The 27,226-nt window shown below is 37.6% G+C and overlaps 1 protein-coding gene across 1 annotated transcript in view; it reads right to left on the minus strand.

Moving 5' to 3' along the window:
• si:ch211-106h4.4 (MAM and LDL-receptor class A domain-containing protein 1) overlaps window positions 1–27,226 on the minus strand; it is a 42,201-nt gene continuing 14,975 nt past the window's right edge. The window contains exons 20-47 of the mRNA XM_041803013.1: window positions 26,954–27,077; window positions 25,082–25,193; window positions 24,241–24,319; window positions 24,007–24,159; window positions 22,257–22,382; window positions 21,956–22,171; window positions 21,750–21,869; window positions 20,919–21,080; window positions 20,735–20,826; window positions 18,828–18,995; window positions 17,899–18,096; window positions 17,692–17,794; window positions 14,860–14,982; window positions 14,632–14,731; window positions 14,280–14,439; window positions 12,677–12,785; window positions 12,409–12,552; window positions 10,459–10,646; window positions 9,950–10,115; window positions 6,568–6,786; window positions 5,644–5,822; window positions 4,223–4,460; window positions 3,190–3,349; window positions 2,971–3,085; window positions 2,638–2,746; window positions 1,468–1,564; window positions 1,292–1,367; window positions 1–1,219 (exon numbers count right to left, since the gene is read on the minus strand). Coding sequence (XP_041658947.1) covers window positions 1,124–1,219; window positions 1,292–1,367; window positions 1,468–1,564; window positions 2,638–2,746; window positions 2,971–3,085; window positions 3,190–3,349; window positions 4,223–4,460; window positions 5,644–5,822; window positions 6,568–6,786; window positions 9,950–10,115; window positions 10,459–10,646; window positions 12,409–12,552; window positions 12,677–12,785; window positions 14,280–14,439; window positions 14,632–14,731; window positions 14,860–14,982; window positions 17,692–17,794; window positions 17,899–18,096; window positions 18,828–18,995; window positions 20,735–20,826; window positions 20,919–21,080; window positions 21,750–21,869; window positions 21,956–22,171; window positions 22,257–22,382; window positions 24,007–24,159; window positions 24,241–24,319; window positions 25,082–25,193; window positions 26,954–27,077 — 3,932 coding nt within the window. The 3' untranslated portion in view covers window positions 1–1,123. The remainder of the gene's footprint in view (window positions 1,220–1,291; window positions 1,368–1,467; window positions 1,565–2,637; window positions 2,747–2,970; window positions 3,086–3,189; window positions 3,350–4,222; window positions 4,461–5,643; window positions 5,823–6,567; window positions 6,787–9,949; window positions 10,116–10,458; window positions 10,647–12,408; window positions 12,553–12,676; window positions 12,786–14,279; window positions 14,440–14,631; window positions 14,732–14,859; window positions 14,983–17,691; window positions 17,795–17,898; window positions 18,097–18,827; window positions 18,996–20,734; window positions 20,827–20,918; window positions 21,081–21,749; window positions 21,870–21,955; window positions 22,172–22,256; window positions 22,383–24,006; window positions 24,160–24,240; window positions 24,320–25,081; window positions 25,194–26,953; window positions 27,078–27,226) is intronic.

Here is a 27,226-nt window from a genome sequence, read left to right on the forward strand (position 1 = left end):
AAGTGCAATTACAGTTTATTAATGCACATAATGTTTTCACAAACTATTAAAAAAAAGAACATTTACTTCAGTCGTCAAACTGTCAGGTCAGAAAAGGCAATTCCTATAAAGGTAGTTCATTTAAAGTACTATGCTACCATAAATTAAGATTATGATGGAATTACTTTGCTTTGGATTATTCATTGCTCATCAACAACCAAAACCAATTAAACAGGAAAGTTGATTTTGCTGCTTCTACATCAGGGACAACATAATATAGGTTAACACAGGACCTCTGTTAAAATGAATTTACATACACTTTACACTCTAAAAGTACCATGTTCAAAGAGTCAAAAACAGGCAGTTCTTTTCCTCTGTGAAGAATCATTAGCAGACAATAAATAATGTTCGTATTTTAATGGTGTCCCCAACTAATGATTTACATAGTTGAATCTGAATGGTCAGGATTTTTCTGTAGTTGACAAAAGGTGAAATGCCATTCCTTTTCACTCACATTCTCAACTGCAACACAAGAGATAAACCATGTAATGAAACTACTTGTCTTCTAGACTTAGAATATCAATTTATTCTAAGATAGCACTTGATCCTTCCTCTTTCTCACTCATTAAGTTTGCATCATGGTGACCTTATGACTATATTTTTACATGTTCATTTACAATATAGAAGGCCCATAGCTGATTATCCTTTTCACGAGCCTAAGGGCTACTTCCCATTTTATGGTGTTAGAATTTTAATTGCATTAAGAATTATAAATAAGCTGATATTTACTCTAAAGTAGGTGATGTTATAGGCATAACAAAGGCAAACCTATGTAAAAAATGGATATTTGACACCCCCATAAAGCTGGAATGGAATGATCTGTTTAATAAACCGATATTCAACATTGACACTGACAGTAGAATGAGGCTCTTTCAAAGGAATCACCCAATATTTGACTATTTGGGGTCAACCTGACTTCATATACTGTATGATTAATGTTACGGTTTTCATTAATGAAAATCAAAGCCACTGATCCTTCATTACTGAACTGTCATTATATTTCTTTGTTTGAATGAAAGATCTCAGAGAACAAGAATATCATTAACGTGTGGTTTCTAGCATTAGTTGTAGGAATGAATACGGACTAAGCATCAGCTGAGTTCATTGAGGTACCAGTTACACTCGATGATGGATCGTACAAATTGTTGAAGAAGGAGAAGTCAGCGCCATGTTGTGTGGCCTGTAAGGAAATAAATATTCACATTAATTAGAAACAGACAAAATGCTTTCTTATCAGATACTTCTTACTTACGTCTGTTTTACTTTCAAAGAGGTCCAGCCCCGAGGTTTGGTCGATTGCATCGACGTTCATAATTGCTGGCTCATTCCTGAGACATACAAGCAGTACTGACATAAGCATGAGCCCATATTTTTCTGTGAGCTAATGATGGTTATGTAAATGACTTGAGTATGTAAACAACTGCGTACATTGTTCTCCACTTTCTGTTCAGCATGAAGAGGAAAATGGCGATAATGACTCCGGCCAGCAGAGTGAGACCTACTACAAGACCCACTGGCAACATGTCTGCAAACACAAAGAGGTTTAATATTTCCAATTCTTTAAGCATCTGCTTGGTAAAATATCTGAATGACCTTCAGTGAAGAAACACATAAGGATGAGAATGATAGTAACAGGCATTTTAGCTGAATTCCCACGAGACGACCAACACAGTACAAATCAAACTATTTAGGGATGAATGAAATTGGATTTCATTCTGACAAAATGCTTGAAATAACAGAAATGTAATCTTCTCAAATGCAAAAAACCTAAAACTAACTGTAGTTTGGACCTTAAACTTTTCTAGAACTGTTCTCTGAGCTCTGATGAAGAGAGAAACAAACTTTAGGTAGATCTGTGAGTTCTTCTTAAATGCCACAAGCTTAATGCTTGATAGTTTAAAGTGAAACACTGAGGTTCATACCTCATGCCAATATTACACATGAGAAAGAAAAGCAAAGACAACACAAGAGAAAAGAGAGTCGGTGAACACAGAGCCATAGGCTATCCTTATGGAGCTTGTTGTTCTAAGCTGTAAAGCTTTGCTGTCATTTGAGAAGTATTAAAAACACATAAATGAGCCACACAACTAAATAAATGCTCTTAAAATGTCTATTCATACATTTTGCTTTCAGTCATCTTAAGCATCTTTTCTATGACTATACTGCTAAACATTTACTAATGTTTTCAATAATTCAAGTCTCAAGTAGACTTCATAAACAGCACGAGTGCCTAAAACAGGGTTCGAAATCTGTAAGTACTCTGATAGTGTTAAGATAATTATTGGTTTTGGTCTTTTCATGGAACTGGCTGACAATGAGTAAAAACTGAGTTGATAACAAACTTATCAAACAATGGAGACAGAATTATCCATAAATGAATGTTCTAAAAAGCATTAAAATAGCTAACAGGCATGCAGTTAAACCAAATACTATATCAAATATTTTATAGAAGTAGTCATCTAATTTATTATATATACACATTTTTATTACTAAATAATCTGTATATTTTCAGACAGGAAGTGGAACAGCATTATTGTTCCCTGTAAAAGGCCTAGGAATAAATAATAAACAAGGAGAACTTCAGACTACCATTGTCACCTGAAGAGTCAGTGTCAGGTTCTGAGTAGCACCCGCCTGGGAGGATGATAATGTCATCAAGAGCAACATCCCCTCCTGTATTCATCCCTCTCTGATACACAAATACAAGCTGCAACAGAAAAGATCAAACTTAACTCAGCAGGTTCATGATTTAACATTGCCATTATTTTCAATTTTGTTTTTAAGCTTCTTTTTGTACACTTCTACTTTTGTAAATGTAATTTCTATACAAGCTTCTTCGAGAATAAGTGACTTGAACGAAGGGACAATCATTTTGAAGGTGAGGTAGAAAAACAACACAGATGAATCTCTTTATTTTATAATTATCATTACCCAGAATGCTTCTGTATGTTTAACAGGCACTTTGGCCTCCAGCCACTTGTCTCCTTTGTCTCCTGCCTCAATCCACTTCAGAGTCCCTTCTTCATTACCACCAGCATGAATTTTTCTAAGAGTGAGCACAGAATAAAATAAAAACTATTGTATCAGGAACATCAGCAGATAATATTCTCTCTAATATAAGTATTTTTAAAACATTTACAGATAGTTTACCTGTCATTTATATAAACTCTGAGAGTCCCAACATGATCACCGTACATGTGATACCAGAATGACAGACAGTGACCTCTAGTGGTCGGATGGAACACGTCACTAACCAGGAAGGACATGTCTCCCCACTCACCCACTGAGCTGTCCACATAAAGATAGAAACCTGGTGGAAATAGGGGAAGATAACAAAATTAATCATCAATGGGGATATTCAACCCATATTCTTTTTCTAAAACACGATACAGTGAACATCACTCAAATGTAAAATGCATGTCTAATGTGTGTCACAAAAATGTGGCATGGATACTTTTTAGTTGCTTTGGGTTTTCTCTTAACAAAATAATATGATAAGAGTCCATTTTTAAAGGAAAATATATAATTGACTCTTCAGGTAATTTGCAAACAAAGGCTCGATTAAATGAAAGATTTTTAGACTACCTCAGAGTAGCTGCGACCTTCAGTTTAGACTGCCTTTTATCACAGTAGACTTTGTTTCTAATACCCTGGCCAGTTATTCATTTACTCTATGTATAATTTGTTCTATGCCCCCTGTCCTTCATATCCTTTTTGATTTTTGACCCTGAGTTGCACTCAAACTAATCTGCTCAAAAAAAAAAAAGCTATCAGCATTTTTGTTTTTTTAAAGGAGGCTTTATTCAGTATGAATGCGATTTAATGAAAAGCATAGAGATTAGCAGTAATATCGCATCTCATACAAAAAAATACCATGCCTACCTTCTCATAAAGGCAGAGACATGAAAAAGCAATATTAGTAAATATTAGTAATTTTTATTCATCACAATAACAATATGCAATCTAAAAATATCATGCCTTAAAATGGCACTGTGAATCAGCCCTGTGACTATTTTTGGCTAGTTATAAAAACATATCTGTTTTCAAAGTATGGAAAATTCTTACTTTTTTCATTTGAGTTTAGACAAAATTAATCAAAATGTTCTGTTCAAAGAAGAGTTCACAGATTTAAACTATTGTATTACATGGCTAAAATGGCAGTTTTACATGTGAGAACAATTACCATGTGTAGAATTTGTGGTGTGATCAACACTGGGTCCTGTGCTGGGGTTTGGGGAGGCTCCTCTGCCTCGGAGCCAGTCTCCTTGGTCTTCTTCTCCACCCAGGTTGGTCCAGCTGCACATGTTGATCTCAAAGTCACAATGTCCATGAGTAGGACACTGAGCGTCTGTCAGCTGGACATCATCAAACGCCATGTCTCCCTCCTGTGTGGGCCCAGATTTCACACCTTCCACCACAATCTGAAACGCAAGTGTGTAACCATGGAAACTGCTAACTGTAAATTTTAATCTGCAGTTGAGAGAGAAGGTGTAGGAGTTATCTTTGTTTCTCAAGATCACATTTTGGCCTGGTCTTTAAGTAATTTTAGATTCAATGCTATAAAATTGCAATTTATCAAAGACATATGAAAAAGTCTTTATGCATTTATAATTGATATTTTTCTTCACATGAGCTGAAAAGAGTAAGGTTTAACAATGTCAAGTCAACCTTTTGCAAGTCTTAATTCTGAAATATTATGAATATTGATAATACTAATAGCCTCCAACATAATGTGAAATATACAATGCTTAACAAATTTATTAGACCACCCTAACCCTAGCAGCATTGGTAATTACCAAAATCATTTTTTATGTTTCTGCAATGGTTAATACACCAATATGTAGAAGCTCTTTAACCCAAATGATATTTTAATGCTAAAATATAATTATTATTGTTATCCATGAATTTTCAAATGTACTGATTTACAAAAAAGTGTAAAAATAGTAAAGCACATTATAATTTCTTGATTAATATGTCAAATTATAGCTATTTACTTGTATTCCCGAACAGAAAAATTGGTTTTAGTGGTTGAATTTTATGCTTGATTAATTTCTGACTTCTCAGAGAAGCCCAGTGAGCTGGCTCAAATTTGGGTTTTAAAAGGTGAATTTAGTTTGAAATTCCTCATTCCTGTTCAAAATGGTAAAACGTGGAGAGCTCACTGAAAATGAAAGAGTCGGCATTAAAGCACTGCATGATGCTGGATGGTCTCTGACACAAATATGGCAATTTGTTAAGCACTGTACATTAATGCAACTGGCTGAGAGGTCCTTTTGTATACGTTTGGGTAGTTAGTTAACTGTACAACACCCTGTTGTACACTTGCAAAAAATCTGCTAGACTATTGAGGATAAATCAGTTGATCAGTGGTCCTTAATGCATGTCAGTATACAAAGTATCTACACCACCAAACCAGTTGGGATGAAGACAGCCAACCCCAGCTCTGTATGCAGTCTGAACTGTTGGATATGAAATCCTCTTAAGTATGCAGTGAGATGCATTCAGACCTAACATTAAAGATTACCACTTGGTATCTGAATCCCAAAAAACACACAATGTTAGCCCATGTTAATGCAAGGTCTCAATCGGATCTATGTGACTTACCCTGAAAGGCTGATCCCGGGGCAGAAGTGAAGCCTGAGCAAACCTCCACAGCTGACCCTGGTCACCTGTACGAGAGAAAATCAGCTCTTGCTTCCCTTCTTCACTCTGCTGGTAAACATTCAGCACCCCAATGCCAGCACCATACATGTGGTACCAGAGCTGTAGGCAAGCTCCTTTACCTGAGAGGTCATAGGAGAGAAACCAGACAAAAACTGAAAATCAGAATATTCAACCCTGTAAACCACAGTGCATTAGGTAAAGTACTTTGCTAGTAAAATAAGGTACAAGACATTTAGCTGGTTTTAATGCAAGGGTCCTTTTTACTTCGTACTTGTACAATATAAGTATACATTTTTACACACAACGTTTGATTAACTACTAACTATAATTAATTCACTTAACCAACATGCTAGCCAGACTTGGGTTTAAAGGGCTGATGAGATGATTAGTTGACCAGCAGAAAACAATAAATATATTGATATATAATAGGGGTGTAACAGTATGTGTAGACGATTTGGGCTTCACACTTTGGTGCATGTGGCAACACTATGAATACGTCCATTAATAAAAGCATCATCAATGGGCCTCATGTTCATTAGCTTATGCACACTCCCACAGAAACCACCTTGCCCTTCTTCTTGATCCAACCCTGCACACTACAGGAACTACAGGATTAGACTCTATGAAAGATGGGGAACCTTTTAAAACCATCACAACTAAAGAAAGCTTTATAGACTGTCTGCATTTTGAATTATACGATCTGTTGTGATAGCTGGGAACTCATTTCAATAATTCTAGTCTTTTACTCATTGGGGGGAAAAAAGAATGGTCCCAATTAAAATCAAATGTTTATTTAAACTTTGATTTTGGATCTCAGAGTATGTTTTAAAACAATATTTAAGAAGACAATGGTGACTGTCTCACCTGCAGGGTACAATGGTGAGGACAGTCTGGCTGTCTGACCAGCCTCGTCAGCAGTAGAGGAGGGCAGGAGGTAGTAATGTCCTACAGGTGTGTTTCTGGTGTGGTCGCTGTCTGGTCCGGTGTTAGGGTTAAAGGTGGAGCCAGAAAACCAGACCCAGTCAAAGTCATCTGTGGTCTGCTGCTGCCAGTTACAGCTACCCTCCTCAAAGTCACACATTTCTATAGGAAATATAAAAGAAATATGTTGAAATGCATTTGCTTTAAAATAATAAAAAAAACCAATTTGTGTTTCTTTATGAACAAAAGCTTGTGACGGAAAATTAAAACATCAGATTCCTGTCTCCTGCTGCTTGTTTTCCTTACTTCAAGACATAAATGACATGAAACGATAACACTTAAAAATGAAAAGAAAATGGTAATGTAGAGTATTATGAAGAACTTTGAGACATGTTTGGGCCAAAGACTGAAGCTGATGTATGGCGTAGGTGTGGCGAGTAAGCTGCCTGAAGGCACCGTTGAGCAGGAAGGAGGACTGACACAACCCAGGTCTTGCTCTGCATATCCTTGCACATTACCAGGGGTATGGGAAAACAGTCTGTTGAAACAATAACAAAGTCGAGCCTTGAGAGCGAAGTAAAGGCTGGATGTGGCGATTAAGCATGGCCTCGGGTACAGTCTGAGTGGGCAGTAAGGTTACTACAAGCCCCTGGTCGTGCTGTGAATGTTCCAAGGGCCTGGAAACTGCTGGCGGTCTACGGGCATAATACCCGGGGGTGAAAAAGCCTGCACAAAACAGATGCCATCGAGCTTGACCTTGGCTGCCAAGCAACATGTATCTACATGTGTCAAGCTTGACTCTGCTCCCTCTCTGGTGTTGGGGGGCGACTGTTTGAGAGTAACTTCAACTTCACACAATAACAAAAATAATATAGGGATCTGGGAAAAACAATAATCAAAGGGGGAATATTTTAAATCGTAAATAAATTACAATAAAAAAATTGGAGGGAAGAATACTTTTGGGCCCAAGAAGCAACCTGGGAGCAAGAACCCTTTTGAAGGCATTATTAGTGTCATTATTGTTACAATTTTTCCCTTTCCTCTTTTTGGATGTTTCTCTTTTGCTTTCTTTTTTGTTTTCGTTCATTTTTTTAAACTTTATTTTACATTTTCTCATTTTTTTCTTTTTTGTTTTCACTTTCCTAATTGTTTGCACTAGGTTTTGTCTTTCTGCAAAGTATTTCTCATGTGATGTCCCTCACCAGTCATAAAAAGTTTGGCATCACTTAAGAAAAGAAAAAAAAAGTATAAAGCGCTAAGACCCTGTTTTTTAAAGTTTTTTCAAATTGTGGAACAAACTAAAACAAATACTGATGTCTCTTATGCCAAACACTGATTTCAAATAATCATTCAGCCCAGTATATAGAAGGAAAATGGGAATCAGAGTTGACTTGAATGACATCTCGAAAAAACATAAATACGTATCCACCAAATCAGAGACGTGTTGGGAATTCTAATGGAAAAAGACTTTTTTTTTTTTTTTTTTTTAAATTACACTAAGATCAAAAGCAAATATTTATATAAAAATCTGCAATGTTGGGGAGAATGTGAAGTTGTAGATGCAGATCACTCACACATGTCTTGGATTTTTTAAAAATTATTTTAAACTGTAAACATTAGTTTGTAATATATATGATATCCTTATGATCTTCAGGACACTTCAGCTGTGTGTTTGGTGACAGTAATAAATATTCAACTTCATAGCTGCTAAAAAATCAATCACAAAAAGATAAAAATGAATGTAAAAACTATCAACTGCATTCTTTGCATTACTTTTTTTTTTAAACTTTCTAATACTTTGTATTGAACAGGATTTATTAATTATTTTAAGTTAAATTGAATGTCTAGATTTTGTACTTTGTGTTGTCCATTCTCTGTGGGCGTTTTATGTATTGCATTATGTAGGAGTACAGAAGGAAATAGGTGAGTTGCTAAATCTGGTGTAACCATTTATCTTTTCCTATGAATGAATCATCAATGTCAGTGCACACTATCCCTTGATAAAAAAACATAACTAAAAAATGGAGTAGAGTTGGAAAAAATGATGCATTGCCTGAGAATGCAAAAGGGATAAATGGGGGAGAAGTAGAAAAAAATGAACATTGTTCAGGACTCAATGAAGTGACAATGAACAGAAAGACAACAGGAAGTTAAACTACCAAACTCTTGTATTACTTGATATTTCTCATGAATTTTAGCTCTAAATGTCTACAGATTCATTACTGACTTTTTTGTGCATAAATGGTCAAATATTTTAGAGCTAAAATAGTGAGGGCAACAACTACATTTGTACAAAGGCCAGATTTTGTCTTGGCAGATGCACAGGGGGACAGACTTTCAAATCAAATAAAATTAAATAAACATTTTGGTCCAAATAACATATTATTATACAAGTATTTGTTTTTTCCAAAATATAAACCATTTTTAAGCATTAATAGAGAGATCAGTCTATATTACACTGTCATGTTGTCCATCACTAGGTTTGATGCTAATACGCTGCACCCTGATTGGTGAAAAACAAATGGAAGAACAGGTCTTTTGTTTTGATTCTCAGACACTCTCTAAGAGCCTAAAGTGAAAAGTTGACCAAGAAAACTGCAGATTTAATCAGGACTGGACTGATTAGTAAATCTTAATCATGCATCATATTTACTTACAATAGTTAACAGGTCGATTTCTGTGAAATACATGAATCAAACATTAAGTCATTCCTGCTAAAACGATCACAAGCTTCATGATGCTGGGGTTTATTTTATAGCTTTAGGATTTAAAGACAAAAGAGGCCCTAAAAACCACATCTTTTTTGCAGATGGAGAGTTTTGGAGTGCCTGATATGGCACCCAGATGGCCAGTTGATGATCACTGTCTTAGGGCAAAGGATGACTGTGAGTGATGCATTTGGCAGAAGAAGAAAACACAAGGAAAATTTTGTTAAAACATTATTTCTACATGTCCATGACATGACAAATAAGAGGTACTGCTTTGTCTACAGGGGGCACCAAAATCTGCACTAACCAAGAGTTTCTTGTAGGAGATTTTAAGATGCAGCCACTAGGCTGTCAAGACATCCCTGTTGATTGAGATCTGATAGCATAAAGTGTTGAAAAATGCAAAATAAATGAGGAGTGAGAGAGACATGCTTGGGCACTTTTTCTTGCAGTATGCAGGCTTGCTAAAGCAAATGAGGAGGAAAAGGTTGAAGATGAATGATTCAGTGAGAAGAAAAAGGAAGGCTTCCCTTCTTTAACTCAAATGACTACAACAGCTTTAACAGGAAAAAATATAATCTTAAAGTTTTTATCCTCTCCAACTTCCATCTTATTACCAGAAGCAGGGCATGGTCCACTGGTGAAGGAAATGTCATCGATGGCTATGTCTCCAGCCTCTCCTCCCACTGAGGCCTCAACAGTGACTTGGTGGACTTCCTGCAGGACCAGGTGGATCTGAACCGGTTGCCACTCATCTCCTTGGTTTCCTGATTTTTGCCACACCTACAGGAAGGACAGGAGGATGACTCACTCATCCCAATGAGGATGTGAGGATGTAAAACTGTGCAGCTTGCACTCGTTGTACAATGCTTTAATGTCATTTTGCAATCTGCATTTCACAATAATGTGAAGGGAATCATAACAGAAAGAAAACCACATGGGAATGGTCACAAATATTTCTCAATCATCCTCCGAGATTTATTTTTCTAAAGTAGTAAAGGGAAGTTATGAGTCCAGACTCAAACAGATGTCTTGATAAAAAAAATGTGGCCTTCTCTGACCTCTAATGCCTTTTTACTTTCACACAAATAAACAGATTAGACAACAATTTAAATGCAAGTTTTACCAGTGTTTTCTCCTTGTCACCAGCTGTTTGCAGAAGCACCTTCAGAGAGCCAACAGTTGATCCAAACATGTGGTACCAAAAAGTAAAACAGTATCCTTCGTCATCAGCAGGGGGCAGCAGTGAGGACTTCAGTTGGGCCGTACTCCCTTTCACACTTGGAGGGGAACTCTCAATGTAAAGGTATTTCCCTGTGAAATATCACAAAAATGAGCTTTTTTTGCAACATTAAAATGAATATCTGTGTCTCCTTATTACAGATTGCATGTATGATTAAGCTCTGACAAGCTATTTGAACTCTCATTCCAACACTTCTTACAGGCCTGAAGTAACTGAAGTCCAGCTTTAAACATGCTCATGCTTTTTCTAATCAACTCTTTCATGTGTGGTATGACTTGACCAGCTTGGAAGCAGACATTACTGAGTCAGTTTTAAGTCATTATGACTTTACTTCAGCTAATGTGGCAAACATTTTGTTTACTGCAGCAGCAGAGCATAGTGTGTGTCTAGGCTTCAACTTGTCCTCTTAGAATTATTTGGATAAATGATGGATTAGTGAGTGCCAATTCCGCACTTTGCTGCATGAACCTTGGTCCTGTACTACTCTGGCCTCCCGATGGCCATCTTGGCCTGTGCCATGCCCCATCTCTTCAGGTATCCTTCCATCTGATCCCTCCATTATGCACACGGCCAGCCATGACACTGGATCAGCCTACCAGGTCCTGGGCGCCCTGTATAGGGTGGGCTGGATCAGGCCCTGGAAAGTGTGCCAGGTGCCTGTAAAAAAGCACAGCTGCTGTTCTTCATATCAAGCAGCTGACCCTTTCCATCCTGAGCACGTCAGGATTAGACACATGGTCTTGCTGACGATACCCAAAAAATGTGCCGAAGAGAAGTTGTCATTAGAGTCAACCTCCAGGCCTGAAAAGAGTATAGGAAGGACCAAGGACACTGACTTTCATCTGCATGCTTAGATACCGGGAACACCACACTGTCTTGTCTAATGAACCCATTGCCCCATGTGTGAGTCCAAGTCTGCGATTGACCTCAGCCTCGCAGTGAGGGATAGGATGAGTGTAGGGGGTAGTTAAGTGAAGACTGTAGGCTGTGGTGAACAGGTGATGCTTGAGAAGCCAGGGCATGGAGAGATTAGTAAGTGAGGAGGAGGATTTTGTAGCTGATGCAGGACCTAATAGGGAGCCAGTGAAGGTGAATGAGGGTCGGAGTGATGTGCTGCCAGGGTCTGGTGTGGGTGAGAACTCTAGCAGCAAAGTTTTGGACATACTGGAGCCTGTCAAGGGTTTTGCTGCTGCAAGGGTTTTTGCCACCACACTTCACAATACTCTCTGTAGCAGATATGGCAGCTGGATGAGTGAATGTGGGATTGCTTGAAGCTCCAGAATCCTCTTGAGAGCATCTTGACTCATTGAGTCAAACACAGAAAAAGTGACTAGAAATCTCTCTGCTTAAATACGCTGCCAAATGGGAGGACGTTTGTCAGGTGATTGGAGTGATTTCAAGTGTGAAACCAGCACAGCTTAAAATATCTGCCCGAAGTAGCTAACAGGTGTTGCATTAACACCTGTTCCATTTATAAAACCATTGGGTCACTTGTGGCTACAGTGACTTCTTAATAGTTCTTCTTCCTGATTTCCTCCAAGGAAAAGCATGAACATGAAATGATGCGCTTTCTGTAGTAACTGTAATCCATTGCAGGGTATTAACTTTGGTTATCTGGGTAATCACAGAAAAGAGCAGGACTGAATGATATGGAAAGTTCTTGCCTGTAAGAGCCATAAGGCTGTTTCATTGTCAGGAATAAGGACTTATAAAACAGAACATGTTCAGTGTTGAGTGTGATTATAGCTGCTTTGGCACAATTATGTGTAAAGGATTAATTATTATCTACCTAAGCCATAAGTAATGTTTTAGATGACAATAGAAGATAGTGACCTTTGCCGGTGGTGTGGTCTCCTGATGGCCCAGTATTTGGGGTTTCGGTGGGACCAGACCCACTGTGCCAATCAGAGTTATCCTCAGCCCCGTGAACCCAACCACACAGCCCGTCTTCAAACGAACAACCACAGGCAGACAGAGCTGAGGAGGGAGAAAGAGTTCAGGATCTGGTTGATTTTCCTTTTTCTCAAGCCTACAACTCTAGCTCTGTCCAAATAAAGCAAGCATTACTGTTGAAGTCTTTTTTTTTTTTTTTTTTTTTTACCTGGCGGCTGGTAGGACTTTTCACAGTTTACAAAAGAGATATCATCAATGGCAACACTGTAATCTGAAGGGTCAACATGGGCTGCTTTAGTCAAGGTACTGAACCAAACCTATGAAGAGAAAGAATCGAAATGTCTGTTAAAGTATTGGTATCCTCAATAATATTTAAAAATACCTGAGCAAGTTTACGTATTGATCTTATCAAAACTAACACTGTTGAAGAATTAACTCTGTCCGCAGTTCTTTTTAATCTGTATGTTGGTGATCTTCAAGCCTATTGCTGGGTGCATGATTGGTGACAGACTGAGAAACCATTTGATGTAAGCTGATGTCGTGGTTGTTTTTAGTCTGAGTAGTGCTGGGCTTCAGCAGCTGCTGTCCATGTGCTCTGTTTATGGTGTTGGACATGATATCAAATTTAATGCCAGTAAGAGTGCCATGATTATCTGCTGCATGAAAAGGATCTGAATTTTTCTGTTTTTAAACTGTCGAATAGTAATCTTGATGTCTGACAAAAATATGTCAAATACCTTGGTGATTTCATCACCAAAAAAACTGATTAATGATAGTAATATATACAAGCAATTCTGCAAGATTTATGCCCAAAAGGATAGACTTGTTTGTCGCTTTAGTTTGTGTACAGATCCTGTGAAGATGTCTCTGTTGAAAGCCTGTTGCACACCTCTGTATACTGCAGACTTATAGACAAACTACAAGAGAGCAAGCAAGCAGAGGCTTCAAATATCCTACAATGGTGCTTTGAGGTTATTATTCATTATTACTTATTAGACTAAGATAGTGCAGTGCAAGCCAAATTTCTAACCGCAGGAGAGTCATCTTATGATTAATAGTAATCTGTCTTAAGAAATCTTGTACCTCTTTACCCCCTCTTTACTGCACTGTTATAGAGCCTACAGATGCCTTTTTGAAGTCTAAAGTTATCTTTATAGTTTAAAATACTGTAGTTAAAGTTTGAACTTTTGTCGTACCTTTGAAAATGTTAAGTATGCTGTCTTTTAATGAGTTGTGTTGTTTTATTCATATCTGGACCTTGATTCTGTAATAAAGATTGAACTGAATTATGCCTCATTTTCCTGATACACCAAGATAAACACTTTATTTCAAGAGATAAAATAAAAAAAAAAAGGCTTTAGTTAATTGTTAAAAGTAAAGGGCTCTGCAAATGGGGTAGGCAAATTTTACTAGAGCCTTTAAATGACAAATACTAAGTAGATTTTGTAGTAGACTGAGTATTTATATAGTATATGTAGCTGTACGCAGCAGTAATTAAAAAAAAACATAACTTGATATACTGTCATACATGCAGAGCATGTTGTCTTAGATGTCCCATTATATATGATACATATACAGTATTTAGTTCAAAATGTATGCTTGTGGATTACATCTCCATTTACTGTGAATTTACAGAGAAATTTTCAAGAAAAGCCACCATTGTTACGGTCCAGAATTCCTGTTCAGTACTCCTAGGTTCATCTTACACTTATGTGGTTGTATTATTGAGCACACACACTTATTTTCTATCATCTATCACCTGTCTCTATGTCCTTGTCTTTACATTAGCGTGTATGGTAACTGTTAGAAACCTTGTAAGGCTGCTGGTGCAGGCCGATCGGCAGCTGCTCTGGGGTCCAGTGGGAGCCCGTGTTGTGACTGCGTGACCACAGGATTGCTTCACTCCCCTCAGCTTGCTGCATAAGCACTCTGAGTGACCCAGCGCTCTCTGCTCTGATGTGGAAGTGAAACCTGCGTTTAGGAAAGGAGGAAGGAAGAAGGGGAGAGTGTTGGATTGGGAAGAGAGTTGCATGTTAAAAAGTCAGGGGCGGCGGGGGAAACATTGAGCAATTCATACTTTAGCTGTTCAACACAGATAACTATATAAACATGGGAGGTGGTAGCAAACAAACTGTGGACATGGTATTGATGCTTTTAACTCACTTTATCTGGCAGAAGGGGGATGAAGGGGGGAGTAGGGGACTCTGGAGTCGGGCCTCACTCTGTGTGGAGTCCTGACTAACATTTACGCTCATATAGTATCCTAAAACAAGAGAAACATCCTCAGTGAGCAAATATAATAACTGAACATTCTGATTTGATGTAACATTTTATTTGTCCCATGGAGCCACAGAGAAAAGACATTATTGAGCGATAAAACCTTAAAATCACCTGTGCCTGTAGTGTGATCAGATGGCGGCTCAGTGCTGTTGCTTGATTTCTGTCTCTGCCACCTGCTCTGTCCAGGGCTGGTGTCAGCCCACAGGCACTGGTCATGTTCAAATGTGCATGGACCTGTGATTTTAGAGAGACAGCATGAGTAATACTGCTGAGAATACAGGGAGGTTATTATGAATCATGTATTTACCAGAGAAAGGTTTTCTTAGCTTTGGGGACATTTTGTGATCTGAAAATTCTGCTGCAAGAATGACATGGATGTACTTTCAGTAACAAAAACTTGCACAATCCAGTAAGCAGTATGCTTCTTACAGTCTAACCCCATGCTGCTAATCTCATCTTTTAAGTCACAGGAATTAAAAAATATGATTTTTGTTTTAACTAAGTATAAACTAAGACTAACTGATTTTAACTATGTTTGAACTTATTTCATCATTTGTTTGTGTCTGAGTTTTATTTTATTTTTGTTTAGTTGAACATTTATCTTCTTGATTGACTTTTCTTAATTGTAGTGTTTTCTGTTTTGAAGCATTTTGTAACTCTGTTGTAAAGTGCTTTACAAATAAAGTTATAATTACAACTGTTATTAGAAGTTTGGTATAATACAGAAGACAGTGTTGTCAAACACCAGGTTATTTTTCAGAGATTAAAAACAAAAAAGTGCATAAAATTAATGGTCTAAATAACGTGAAATTAAGTTCTAATCTCTGCATATGATACTGTGGGCATTTCTGCTAATGTGCAGAAACCATTCCACCCTCCCACTAGCTGCAAAGACACGCCTCTCTCAACAGTCAAAAACTGCTCCAACCTGACAATAGAGGGTTCATCTGTCAGCTTCTTTGGGCTTGTCCATCCTAACATGTTACACCACGTGAGCCAGAATAATGTTCAAAACCTGATGATCTCAGTCTCACACAGAGTAAAATGTTTTTCTCATTCATGTGGGTTAGCAGTGTGTAGCCTGACTCAGTAGAATGAAAGCTTGATGCTAAAGATGTTAAAGAACATGAGAGCTTTCATGAAGCTGTAGTGCTATGGGGGTGAGATTGTCCTCCTGAGACCTGAGCTTTAATTTGGAGAGCATTTTTAGTTTCTCCCACTTATGTTGAATCAATAGGAACAGATAAGTTTAAAAGTTCAGCATTGTCTTTGAACAGGTTGAATTAGTTGATAAAAATGATTTCTATAAATCTCCTGAAGGTCTTGTTTCAGCAGAAAGTACAACACTAAATACATTTCAGAGCAGATGTTTTGGCTCCGTGTCGGGCAGTTGGTCAGATGTTGGGGGTCTTTAGTCAGTAAGAAACTGTGTATGTCATTGAGAGAGGGATGGGGGATTCATTTTAATGACGCACCAAAAGGACTCATTAAGGCATCAAAATTTAACCTAAAAGCTCTGAATTTCTTGTAGATTTTCTTTCTTTCCTTTCTGAAATCTGCACAAATTGCCTAAAATTGATATTAAATTGCCTGAAATGTCTGTGAAAATGCTTACATCTTATTAAGTATCCCACAAAAAGTACCCAAAAATTCCTTCAATTGATTTACTTTTTTTTTTTTTTTTTACAAATGCTCTGAAATTGCTATGAAAAAAAAAAATCCTGAAAATCTTAAATGACCCCCCCCCCCCCAAAAAAATCCCAGAAATTATGAAATAGTTTTCCAAATTTCTATGAAAATAACAAAATATTTATAGCAAGCATTTATAGCAACTTTCCCTCAATACTTTCAGTAAAACTCCACAAAATATACAAACAAAACCCCCATATTTCCATGAAAACTTCTTCATTGCAAATCCTTCAATTTCAAGCAAATTACCCAAACTAAAATGGCCATTCTGGACAAGTATTGCTAAAATTCTTAGAGCAGAAATGATGCTATGTTGTAGGAAAGGAAAATGCAATGTCCTCATGATCATGAAGGGTATTAGGGAGAACAGGGATCACCTATTTGGCCCCATTGCCAAAAAAAACTGGACCAAAAAGGGATGAAAAACTTCTAACAGTCTTATCCCACTCTGTATTTACAGAGCAATTATTGATTCAACTTTACAGGGGATTTTAAGGAACTGAAGCAGTTATTACATACTGGTATAGTAAGCATCATACTTATTTATTTATTTAACCTTTATTTAACCAGGCTAGTCCCATTGAGATCAAAGATTGCTTTTTCAAGGGAGACCTGGCCAAGAATGGCAGCAGTACAGTTCAAAATCAAACACACTCAAACTCACACAGTTCATAATAAACAACAGGCATGCATTCTTAACGAAACTATAGGCTTGTCTTTACATTCAACAATTAGTGACATGAGCATTTCTTTCTCTTTGATTAAATTTCAATGTTTAATCTTTGTTAAAATATGATATTATTTCATAATATGTTTAGATATCAACTGATATAATAATTAAATTTAAATCAAAAGATCTCTCAAGTATTTTTCCTCCACTTAGCATTAAACTATGTAGGGATATATCCTATGGCATACATTTCAGGTTGATTATTTTCTTTTTTTATGCTGTTATATTGTTCATGATTTAATTTAGATTTTATTATATCATTACAGACTATTTTAATAAATAATTTGATAAGAATTCCCTTTAACAAAGTTGACTATGACTCAACAGGGATTCACTCTAAACTTTTGAATACTACATACCTCTTTTGAAACTGACATATGCTTTCAAAAAGAATATCTAAAAAGTTCATCCATATCATCCTCTCTGAAGGATTTCATTCCACAACCACTTTTAAAGTTTTTATTACATATTGCTCACTGCTGATGACAAAAAAATGGGTATAGTAAATGTAACTCTAAACTCACCACACTGAACCTCATCCTCTCCAAAGGGGCAGTCTAAATGATAATCACACTTTAAAGAAGCCAGAATACAAACTTCTGAACGCCAACAGAAAAACTCCTCATCCTGCAACAGAAAGAGCACAGGAGATGTGGATTTTTTTCAACAGTTTAGATGCACTTCTCTAACTTTGCTCCATCTATTTGAGCTTCCCATGTGGATTAGTTTACCTGGCAGGGGTTGGTGGGTGCAGTCGAGGTGGAAGCTGGAGAAGTGGGTGTGTGAGGAGACGTAGCTGGTGCAGGGGTGGGTGATGTCTCAGGCAGTTCATTGTTTTCAGGGTCAAATAAGCATTCCCTGGAGAAGGAGATGTCGTCCAGTGCGACCAGTCCTCTTTGATCGTCAACCCTCTCATATCTGAAAACAACCTAAGAGGGAAATCATCTAAACTCTGGGTTCTGATCTTGTTGTAGTGCTTTACTACCTTTCTCAGCAAACAAAGGTGATAAAACATCTTTTACAAAAGGTTGAATAAAGAGAAGACAAAATTTGTGTGTTTACCTGGACTTTCTAGATTGTGATATGTGATGAGGGGTTTCTTTTTTTTATTGTTTAATTTTACCCATATGTATGAGTGCACAAATGTATATATGTGGTTATATGTATATGCTATTGAGTAGGTGTGTATAATTACATATATACATAGATTTTTGTTTGACTATTTCTTTAATTTTTTTTTGTTTACCCCGTATGAAATAGATTAATGTGATGGGTACAGATGTTATACAGCTGGAAGAGAAGGAAATGTCTATATTGTACTGTTGTTGATTGAAAAATAAGTAAAAAAATGTGTGTTTAATTATATGTACTGCTTCAATTTTACACAAAAAGATAAAAACTTCTTATACAACTATAAAAACATCTCATGGGTCTATAAATACTGCCTCGCAAACAGCACACAAATGGAAACATCTGCCTGCTGCAGCTTGAAGCAACATTAGTAAGAGTTATGACTGTATCATCAAAACAGTGAGTTAAAACACTACAGAAGAAATGGGTGTGTTTTATGAACATTGTAACCACTCAGGGAACTTCTATTAAACGATGACTGATAGAAGCTCTCATCTTTAACTAATAATCAGTCTGTGATCTTACTGACCTTGCTATTCACAGAGGATGAGAACGTAACCTCTGCTCTCTGCCAGCTGTATGACTGCGAGTCCTTCCTGAGCCACAGCACAGTGTCCTCACTACCAGAGTGCTGCGTCCTGGACCGGGCCGTCAGTCTGGCTGTGGTATCATCCAGGGAGAAGAAGAAGAATCTCACCTACATGAATACAAGTGTCACTACAATGATGTTTTCCCTTTTAGAACAATAATTTTCCCTTGCTTTATCTTAAAAAGATTATAAAATGTGACCAAAACTGCCAGTATTGTTAAAAACGGACTGTAAGATAAGACGAAGACAAGCAAAAAGCAAGACTGCTATGATAAATTTAGTCAAAGCAAATAACACACACACTCACTACAAATCCATCATAGATGTAAGCTTCACTACTGTGTCACCATTCTAGCAGCATGGCTGCACGTATGACGGATCATTATTTTGGTCCTGAGTAAAACACGTGATTGGCATGACTTTTGGTACAGGCGTTCATGTGTCCCTCTGTACCATGCTAATATTTTTTTGAGACTCCTAAAACAATGTAACCTGACACACGAGATAGAATATTGCACATATCAACTGAATGGGATGTATTTCACATGCATCAGGGCAACACCTCATATATGGTTTCTGGGATGAGCAAAACATTTAAAGAAAATATGTTTGGAAGGTGATTAGATGTATGTTCTGTCCATCACAATCATTATGGGACAATGTGCAAAAAAACATCTGACAGAGTTAACGTAGTAACATGCAGCTATTATCATGTCAGTACGAGATTTATTCACTAACAGTGGAGCCAGTTGATAAATTGAACTGCTGCTATAGCTGCAACAACATTAATCTCTTTACTGGCTGCCAAGGCCGTCCATAAGGGGGATGAAGGTGAGAGCTTTTTGAGGCCCTGTCAAACGTGAGCCCACGGTAGTCAGCAAAATCATAATCCATTGTGAAGTTAAGCTGTGATAACCATATTTTATTTTTTTAATTTCAATAACAATCACTCTTATCAGGGCAACTAAAGTCAATTTTATTTATTACTGCTGTAGTACAATATAGTCTGAAACGGGTTAAAAGTTGCAGAAAAGTGGCAAAAAGAGGGTAAAAGCAACAAAACAAAGTTGAGTTAAAAGTGGCAAAACAGAAAGAAATTGGTTAAAAGCTGCAATACAGGAAAAATAGAGGTTTAAAGTTGCAAAAAAGTGGCATAAATGATCTAATGGTGGCAAACAAGCAGGAAAAAAAAGGGTGAATGTGGTTATAAGTTGTTAAAAAGTGTCACGATTAAACACTCCAGCACCAGAGCCAATAATTTCTTGACACAGTTTTCAGCTCCAAATAAAGGAACTTGTAGTCAGGATGCTGGCACCAGTACTACTAATCTAGTACACATGGATTGACATTTTTAAATAAATCGTAACTGGGATGGACCTATTCACGGGGTTTTCCAGGGTCCAGGTCAATTCTGTGGGCAGGCCTACTGGTTGTCGTTGTTTACAGGCTTGTAATCACTTCAACTAAGCCATGCCTGCCTCTTTCTCCTAAAACAATGCTGGTTGGCCCAGTCATTCTTTGACCAGGAACAAGCATTTCTGCTTCAAACTCTGCAAGAGGGATCTGTCTGATGACATACACAGAATCCTACCAATCGATCTGCCTAACAAGATAAAAATGTACCTAACACCATCAGGTTAAATTACTTCCAGTCAAAAATCTTTCCATTTCCCTCTGTCTTAGCTGTGTTTTTTTTAATAAAGCAAATTTTAGCATGCTGGCAAACTCAGCTGAGAGTGTAAGCATGGTTAACATCCATTTCTAAACATCAGCACATTTGCATGGCTTATCAACTTTACGTCTTCATTTACAATACTGTGTATGTAATAGCAGCTCATTATACTCACAGTGCAGTTGGAGCTGGGCAGTAAAGTTTTAGAGACAACCTCTGATGTCTGGCCCTTCTCTATAAGGTGAATCCCAGGGACAATGTAGTGACCTGTATCATTAAAATGGGAAAACATATCAATAAAAGGACAACAAACATGAAAAGTTAGTCAGGACTTTGTCAGTGTAACAAGAATCTGATACCTGCAGCAGTGTTTTCAGTGTGATCTCTAGGGGGCCCGTATTTTACCCAGGCTTCCTGTCCCGTGTGAGGGGTCCACTCTGCTCCAAGTGAGTCCACATCACTGCCCGCCCAGGAACATAGACCTTGTTCAAAACTGCAGCGCTCCTCGAAACCTTGTTGCTCTACATTATCAAGATAAAGGAGTGAGAGGTAGACAAGCTATAAACTGATGAATATTTAAGGCTGCAGCACACAGTTAATTTCACTGTTGATGAATCTGCAGGTCTACCTCAAGATAGATAAAGTAAATATTTCAACTATAAAACATCTGAAATGTCCAGAATATTTACAACAATTAATAGAGCTTTAGGTGAAAATGTCATTTTTTTCCTGACAGTCCTAAACCAAAAGATGTTTTTGTTACTCTAAACTACATAAAGCAACAACATTTTTAGCAGCTGGAACAAAAAGGTGTTTGGCATTTCTCTTCATAAAGATGTGTCCTTAACAAATGTACTAACGACAAACTATTTTTCTGTCCTTTTATTTGTCAACTCATTGTTGCATGTCTCATCTGTAACATACATTCACAAAAACTCAAATTCAGATTACATTTTTGTAATTACACTGAGGATTTATCCTTTTCTATACTGAAAAATACATTACAAAACCATCATCATCAAGGTTTATAGATTCAAACAGAGGATTCTGTTACATAATATCAAATACCAAACTTTTAAAGATGAGGAAGGAAATTATGCAACAATAAAAAAGAGAAGGGGAAGTGGCTGAAGAGCTGGCATGGACTTTATGAACATACTTTTAGTGCAATAATGTTTTTACAAACTCACCACAGTTTCTCTCATCAGATGAGTCTCCACAGTCGTCACAGAAGTCACACACTTGGTTCTGCTTAATACACACATTGTTGTTGCACATGAACATATCTGCTGGACACTTGGGCTGTGGCTCTAAAAAAAACAAAAAAGAAACCCAAATAATTTAGTACTGATCCAGATGTACAGCATGAAACAGCAGAGTCGAACAGGTTGCCTACCAGGCAAGGTGCAGTTGATGAAATCTATGTCATCTACAGCAATGTGTCCAGGCTGAGTAAAGGCTCTGGAGGCTTCAAACAGGATAGTGAAATCCTGTGGGGTGCGACCAACTGTGACCTCACCATGATGCCATGAATCTCCATGGTTACCAGATAGCCACCACAATGCTGTGGTCCTGGAGCCCTCCTTTAGCAGCACATTTAGCTCTTCCACGTCTAAAATTGTATGAAGAATTAAACATCATGTGTCACACAAACCAATAACATGATTTTGATGACTGCATGTCTATGCAGGACATACCCTCTCCAAACATGCTGTAGTAGAAGTGGAGTGTGCAGGTGCTGCTGGCCTGTTTCATGGTGGGACTCTGCATGGCAGCAGGGCTCATTTGAGTTCCTTGGTCAGACTCTACGGCCATGTACCAACCTGAATGAATCAGGAAAAAAAAAACAGTGTCATCCTTGGCAATCTTTTTTTTTTTTTTTTTTTTTACATATACAGTTAAGAGAATAAAATATGAATCTGAGGGAAACCTACCAGACACAGTGCCGATAAAAAGTATCTGCCCCCTCTCTGATTCCTGATGTTTTTGCATATTTATCACACTTAATGTTTTGGCTCATTACATCCGGCATAAAAATAACACAACACTTGATAAAAAGAACATCATGCCAACAGTCAAACATGGCGGTGGCAGTGTGATGGTCTGGGGCTGCTTTGCTACTTCAGGACCTGGACTACTTGCTGTGATTGATGGAACAATGAATTCTGCTGTCTACCAGAAAATCCTGAAGACCAATGTCCAGCCATCAGTTCATGTCCTTAAGCTAAAGCGCTCTTGGGTTATGCAGCCAGACAACGACGCAAACATACCAGCAAGTCCATCTCTGAATGGCTCAAAAAAACAAAAAAACAAATTAAGGTTCTGGGGTGGCCAAGTCAAAGTCCGGACTTAAATCCAATTGAGATGCTGTGGTGTGACCTTTAATGGGCGTTTCATGCTGGAAAACCCTCCAATATGGCTGAGTTGAAACTATTCTATGAAGAAAATTGGGCCAAAGTTCCTCCACAACGATGCAAAAGACTCATCACCAGTTACCACAAACACTTGAATTCAGTTATTGCTGCCAAGGGTGGCACAACCAGTTATTAGGTTCAGGGGGCAAATAGTTTTTCACATAGGGCCAGATAGGTTTGGATTTATTTCCCCCCTTAAAAAAATACTCAGACACTGCATTTTGTATTTACTTTGGTTGTCTTTGTAAAATTCAAAAATTGGTTTGATGATCCAAAACATTTAAGTGTGATAAATATGCCAGAAAATCAGGAATCAGAGGGGGGGGGGGGGCAAATACTTTTTTACGGGACTGTAAATATTAAAATGGTTCTAACATGATGATGAAGAAAATGGATGATTTTGTGAAATTGTAATGCAGCAAACACATCAAAAACACTTTAAATTTTGAAAATAAACTGAGTATGCAAAACAAACAGTGATATGATTGATGTATTGTACACCATGTTACTGACTGTGCTTCATGAGGCAGGTTACTTTTTAAATTTCCCTTTCAGTTTACACTCAAGCATTAGTGCAGGGCCATATGTTGGTTCTTTGTTAAAATTAGCATCAACATTGAGGTGTGATTTAAATTTATCAGCAGTAGATTGTATAAATAAATCACACTATCACACATGTCGTGTTTAACATAAGCTTTAGATATCCTTTTACCCTCATCAATGCTATAGTATGGTGGGAGATGAAGAATCTAACACTTCCTACAGGCACTGTTGCTGCCATTTTGACGTAGAAGAGGAAACACAAGGACACTTTCACTTCTGTAATTCAGTGTCTTTTATCCATGTAAAAACATCTCATTAGAATACCCAGAAAATCTTAAAGAAATTTAGGATTGGACATTTCTTAAAGGTAAAAGAGGGACTCCTGCTGCCTCCCTTTTTGATGAGTTGAAACTGTGAAAAGTTATTCTATAAATTAATTCAGTTATTCTAATACTAAAATGAGTCTAAAATAACAAGTGAGTAGCCGTACCCAGTTCACTTCCCAATGTATGGTCCACAGAAGGTCCAGTGTTCCCAGAAGCATTCCCTCTTGTCCACTGAAGCTGGCCATGGCTGATATCTTCCCAGCCACATGTGCCACTTTCAAATGAACAACCATCAAATCCTGAAGTTGTTTCATTAACTGAAAGAAAGAAAACTTTGTTTAAAAATCAGACTTATTTCTCAAATAACCTAAAATATGATGAAAGAACCCCATCTATACCTTGACAAGGGCCTGGTATGACATCTATGTCATCAACGGCGATAAATCCTTTGTTGTTAGTCTCTGCTTCAATCAGCAGCTAACAGTGAGTTGATTGAGGGAATCAGTGAATGCCATTGAAGAAAATCATTCTCATTATTATATAAACCAGTGGTTCTCAACTGGTATGGCCTCAGGGCCCAGCACCACCTCACCATGAGAAACAGTGACCAAAATCTCTGACAACTATCAACCCCTCAAAGGTATCTAATGACAAAAGTTGGCCACTGGGCCTCAGAACAAAGAAACATGACAGAGATCATGTTTAAAAGCACATTTTTATGGAGGCCCAAAAAAGTCATGCATACATTTTATTTTGTTCCATTTCCTGTAATAATATATTAATTTGGTTGTTTTCTAGATGTCTTGGAAAAATGAACACCTTATTAAGGGAAAATCAGCTTTGTGATCCAAGATAAAAAAAAGTTGATATCTTTTGAAGACAATAAAAATTTGCATGCTATCATTGCAACTTACAGAAATTGAAATACATCTGTGTATGCCAGCTTTCAGTTCACATTATTATGTGCTGAGAAGCTACAGGATAAAAGGCTTGCTTATTTTTTTTGTGCCCCATGCGTGTCTCTTTGCCAACTCACAGCACACTTGTGCATGTGAAAACTCTGATGGCGTGAGCTGGAGCTATCATGCACAACAGCTGTCACTCGGCAAACATACACCCAGTCTGAAACAGGTGATAGGGCTCCTGTGCATCCTGAGTTTGGACGGTTTCAAGGCCTTTTGGGTCCTGACCCAAGGTTGAGAACCACTGATCTAAAGCACTGAATCTGTTTAAGGTTACCTGGAAAGGTGTGCTGCTGTCTATAGTCTGGGAGAATCTTGTCCAGCTGCTTCCGCTGCTGTTAATGCTGAACATCATTGAATGCAGGTACACCTTGAGTGTTCCTGAGTCACTGAAGAACAGCAGGGAAATGTCAGGTTTCTATGTAATGTAATGTAAAAAGCTCTCCTCTCAACACGCATAGAGAATAATATCTGACCGTACTGATCAGTGCATTTCTCAATCAAAATATGGTTAACATTTTGCATAAAATGATCCCATTAGTTAGTGCCAGGGCAGCAACAAATCTCCCTAAGATCCATCCAAAAAATCCAAAAGATGATATTCAAAAGACAACAGATAGTTTAACTTTCATAAAGTTTTACCCGTTCACAAGTCTAATCCCTAACCTACATCTCCCTAATGCTGAAAACATTTTCAACTTCAACTCAAAGACAGAGGGAAAAGTGAAACACAGTTGGATAAAAATGGAAACGGTTTCTTCTGATCCTTTACAGAGAAAGGATGTCCGTCATTTCAGTGGTTTCTCTTTTAGCACTAGATTGTGGGCTATAGCTAGCATCAGAGCCTCCTCGGATGCGACTTTCAAATGCGTTGAGATTTTGTGCATTCTGTTGAAATCTGTTTCTGATTTGCCTGTCAGGCGTCATCATTTTACCCTTATCCATCTCCTCGTCGTAAGTTTCATGCGAGTTTAATGTTAATGGTAATTATATCTGTGTTGTCGGGGGAGAAACTTTCTAAACTGCCATCTTTGCAGCTGCACAGTAGAGTCGCTCCAGGAAGGATGTCATTTGGGCAATTTTTTTTACCAATTTAAGTATAAATGTCTGAATTTTTAAGACTGAATTAATAATAATCACAATGACAGTAAAAATTTTAACAGTTATCTGTGGAATCTTGTCCACTTTTATGACTATCTTATTAGTTTAAGAATATCAAGTAAAAGAAACCATAGATCTTCTTACAGCTTATTTTACTGGTAGTTTTCAGGGAACATGGCAACTCACTCCACTGAGCTTCTTCCCCTGTTTAAAGCTCTTGTCTACGTAGCATATGTTCTTGAAAAACGAACTATTACATGACCATACATGACCTGTCTCATAATATGAGTGTGTCTGCATTTGATAGACAAAATCTTTGAGTTTTTGGCTTTGAAAAGGGCAACCATAACACAAAACAAGACAAGGAGATTGTTTGATAGTCCATGAACAGCAGCGTGCTGGATGTGCAGCTTTGTTCTGCACCAATTTGAGCTTGTGCAGGTCTGATGCGCTTTACCAGATAACACGACAATAAGGAAACAAAAGTAACGATCATGTGTCTCTTATTAAATGATAAGTCATAAAATACACAGATCTTTCTATGGTGAGCACAGCTCTTCCCATATTAGTTAAAATCCTGTTGATGTGATGATGTTACTTAAGGTTGCAGGAGTTTTGCAATAGTTCAAATCTCTGCTTTTATAATACACTTATTGTGTGTAATTTGTTGCTGTTATTTACTGAGTATGTGCTGCTTTGTTCATATCATGTTTGCTTTTATCATAACCTCTATACACATAGCTGCTCCAGTAAAACATCCGAATCCCCACAACAAGAATGGTGCACTGTTACTCTCTTTGTTCAGAGTTGTTGTAAGATCTTTTGTTAAACGACTGACACAGATATTTGTGAGTGAACTCTGTCACAGAACACCCTTCTTCTTGCACAAAGGGAGGCAGGTGATTCATGCCTAAATGACATTTGTGCACACTTCCTGAGGAAGTCAATGAGGAAACTAAACAGGATGAGGAGGACGGCATCCTCTGCATTTTTACAGATAGTAATAGACGGCTTGTTTTTTTATTGTTATGAGTTTATTTTTGCTGACCTGTTGTTCATTTGGTACTGCAGGGTTAAACAGGAGGTGGGGTCTTTCAGATGAATCCATTCAGACAAAATCCGAGCCCTGCTTCTGTGATTTTGGTGCTGTGAAGAGCTCAACAAGAAATGACCTGAAAATAGATAAAACAGTTGACAACAGACAATAACGCAAACTTGTGAATCCTTCTCTTCCAGCCTATTGGAACTATTGTCACAGTAGGATCTTTAAAACCTTTTCATCTAAGCTTTTTGTAACCGATCATCAGAAATCAGGTCCCCA

This window comes from Cheilinus undulatus, linkage group 13 (assembly GCF_018320785.1).
Source record: "Cheilinus undulatus linkage group 13, ASM1832078v1, whole genome shotgun sequence".
Classification (NCBI taxonomy): Eukaryota; Metazoa; Chordata; class Actinopteri; order Labriformes; family Labridae; genus Cheilinus; species Cheilinus undulatus.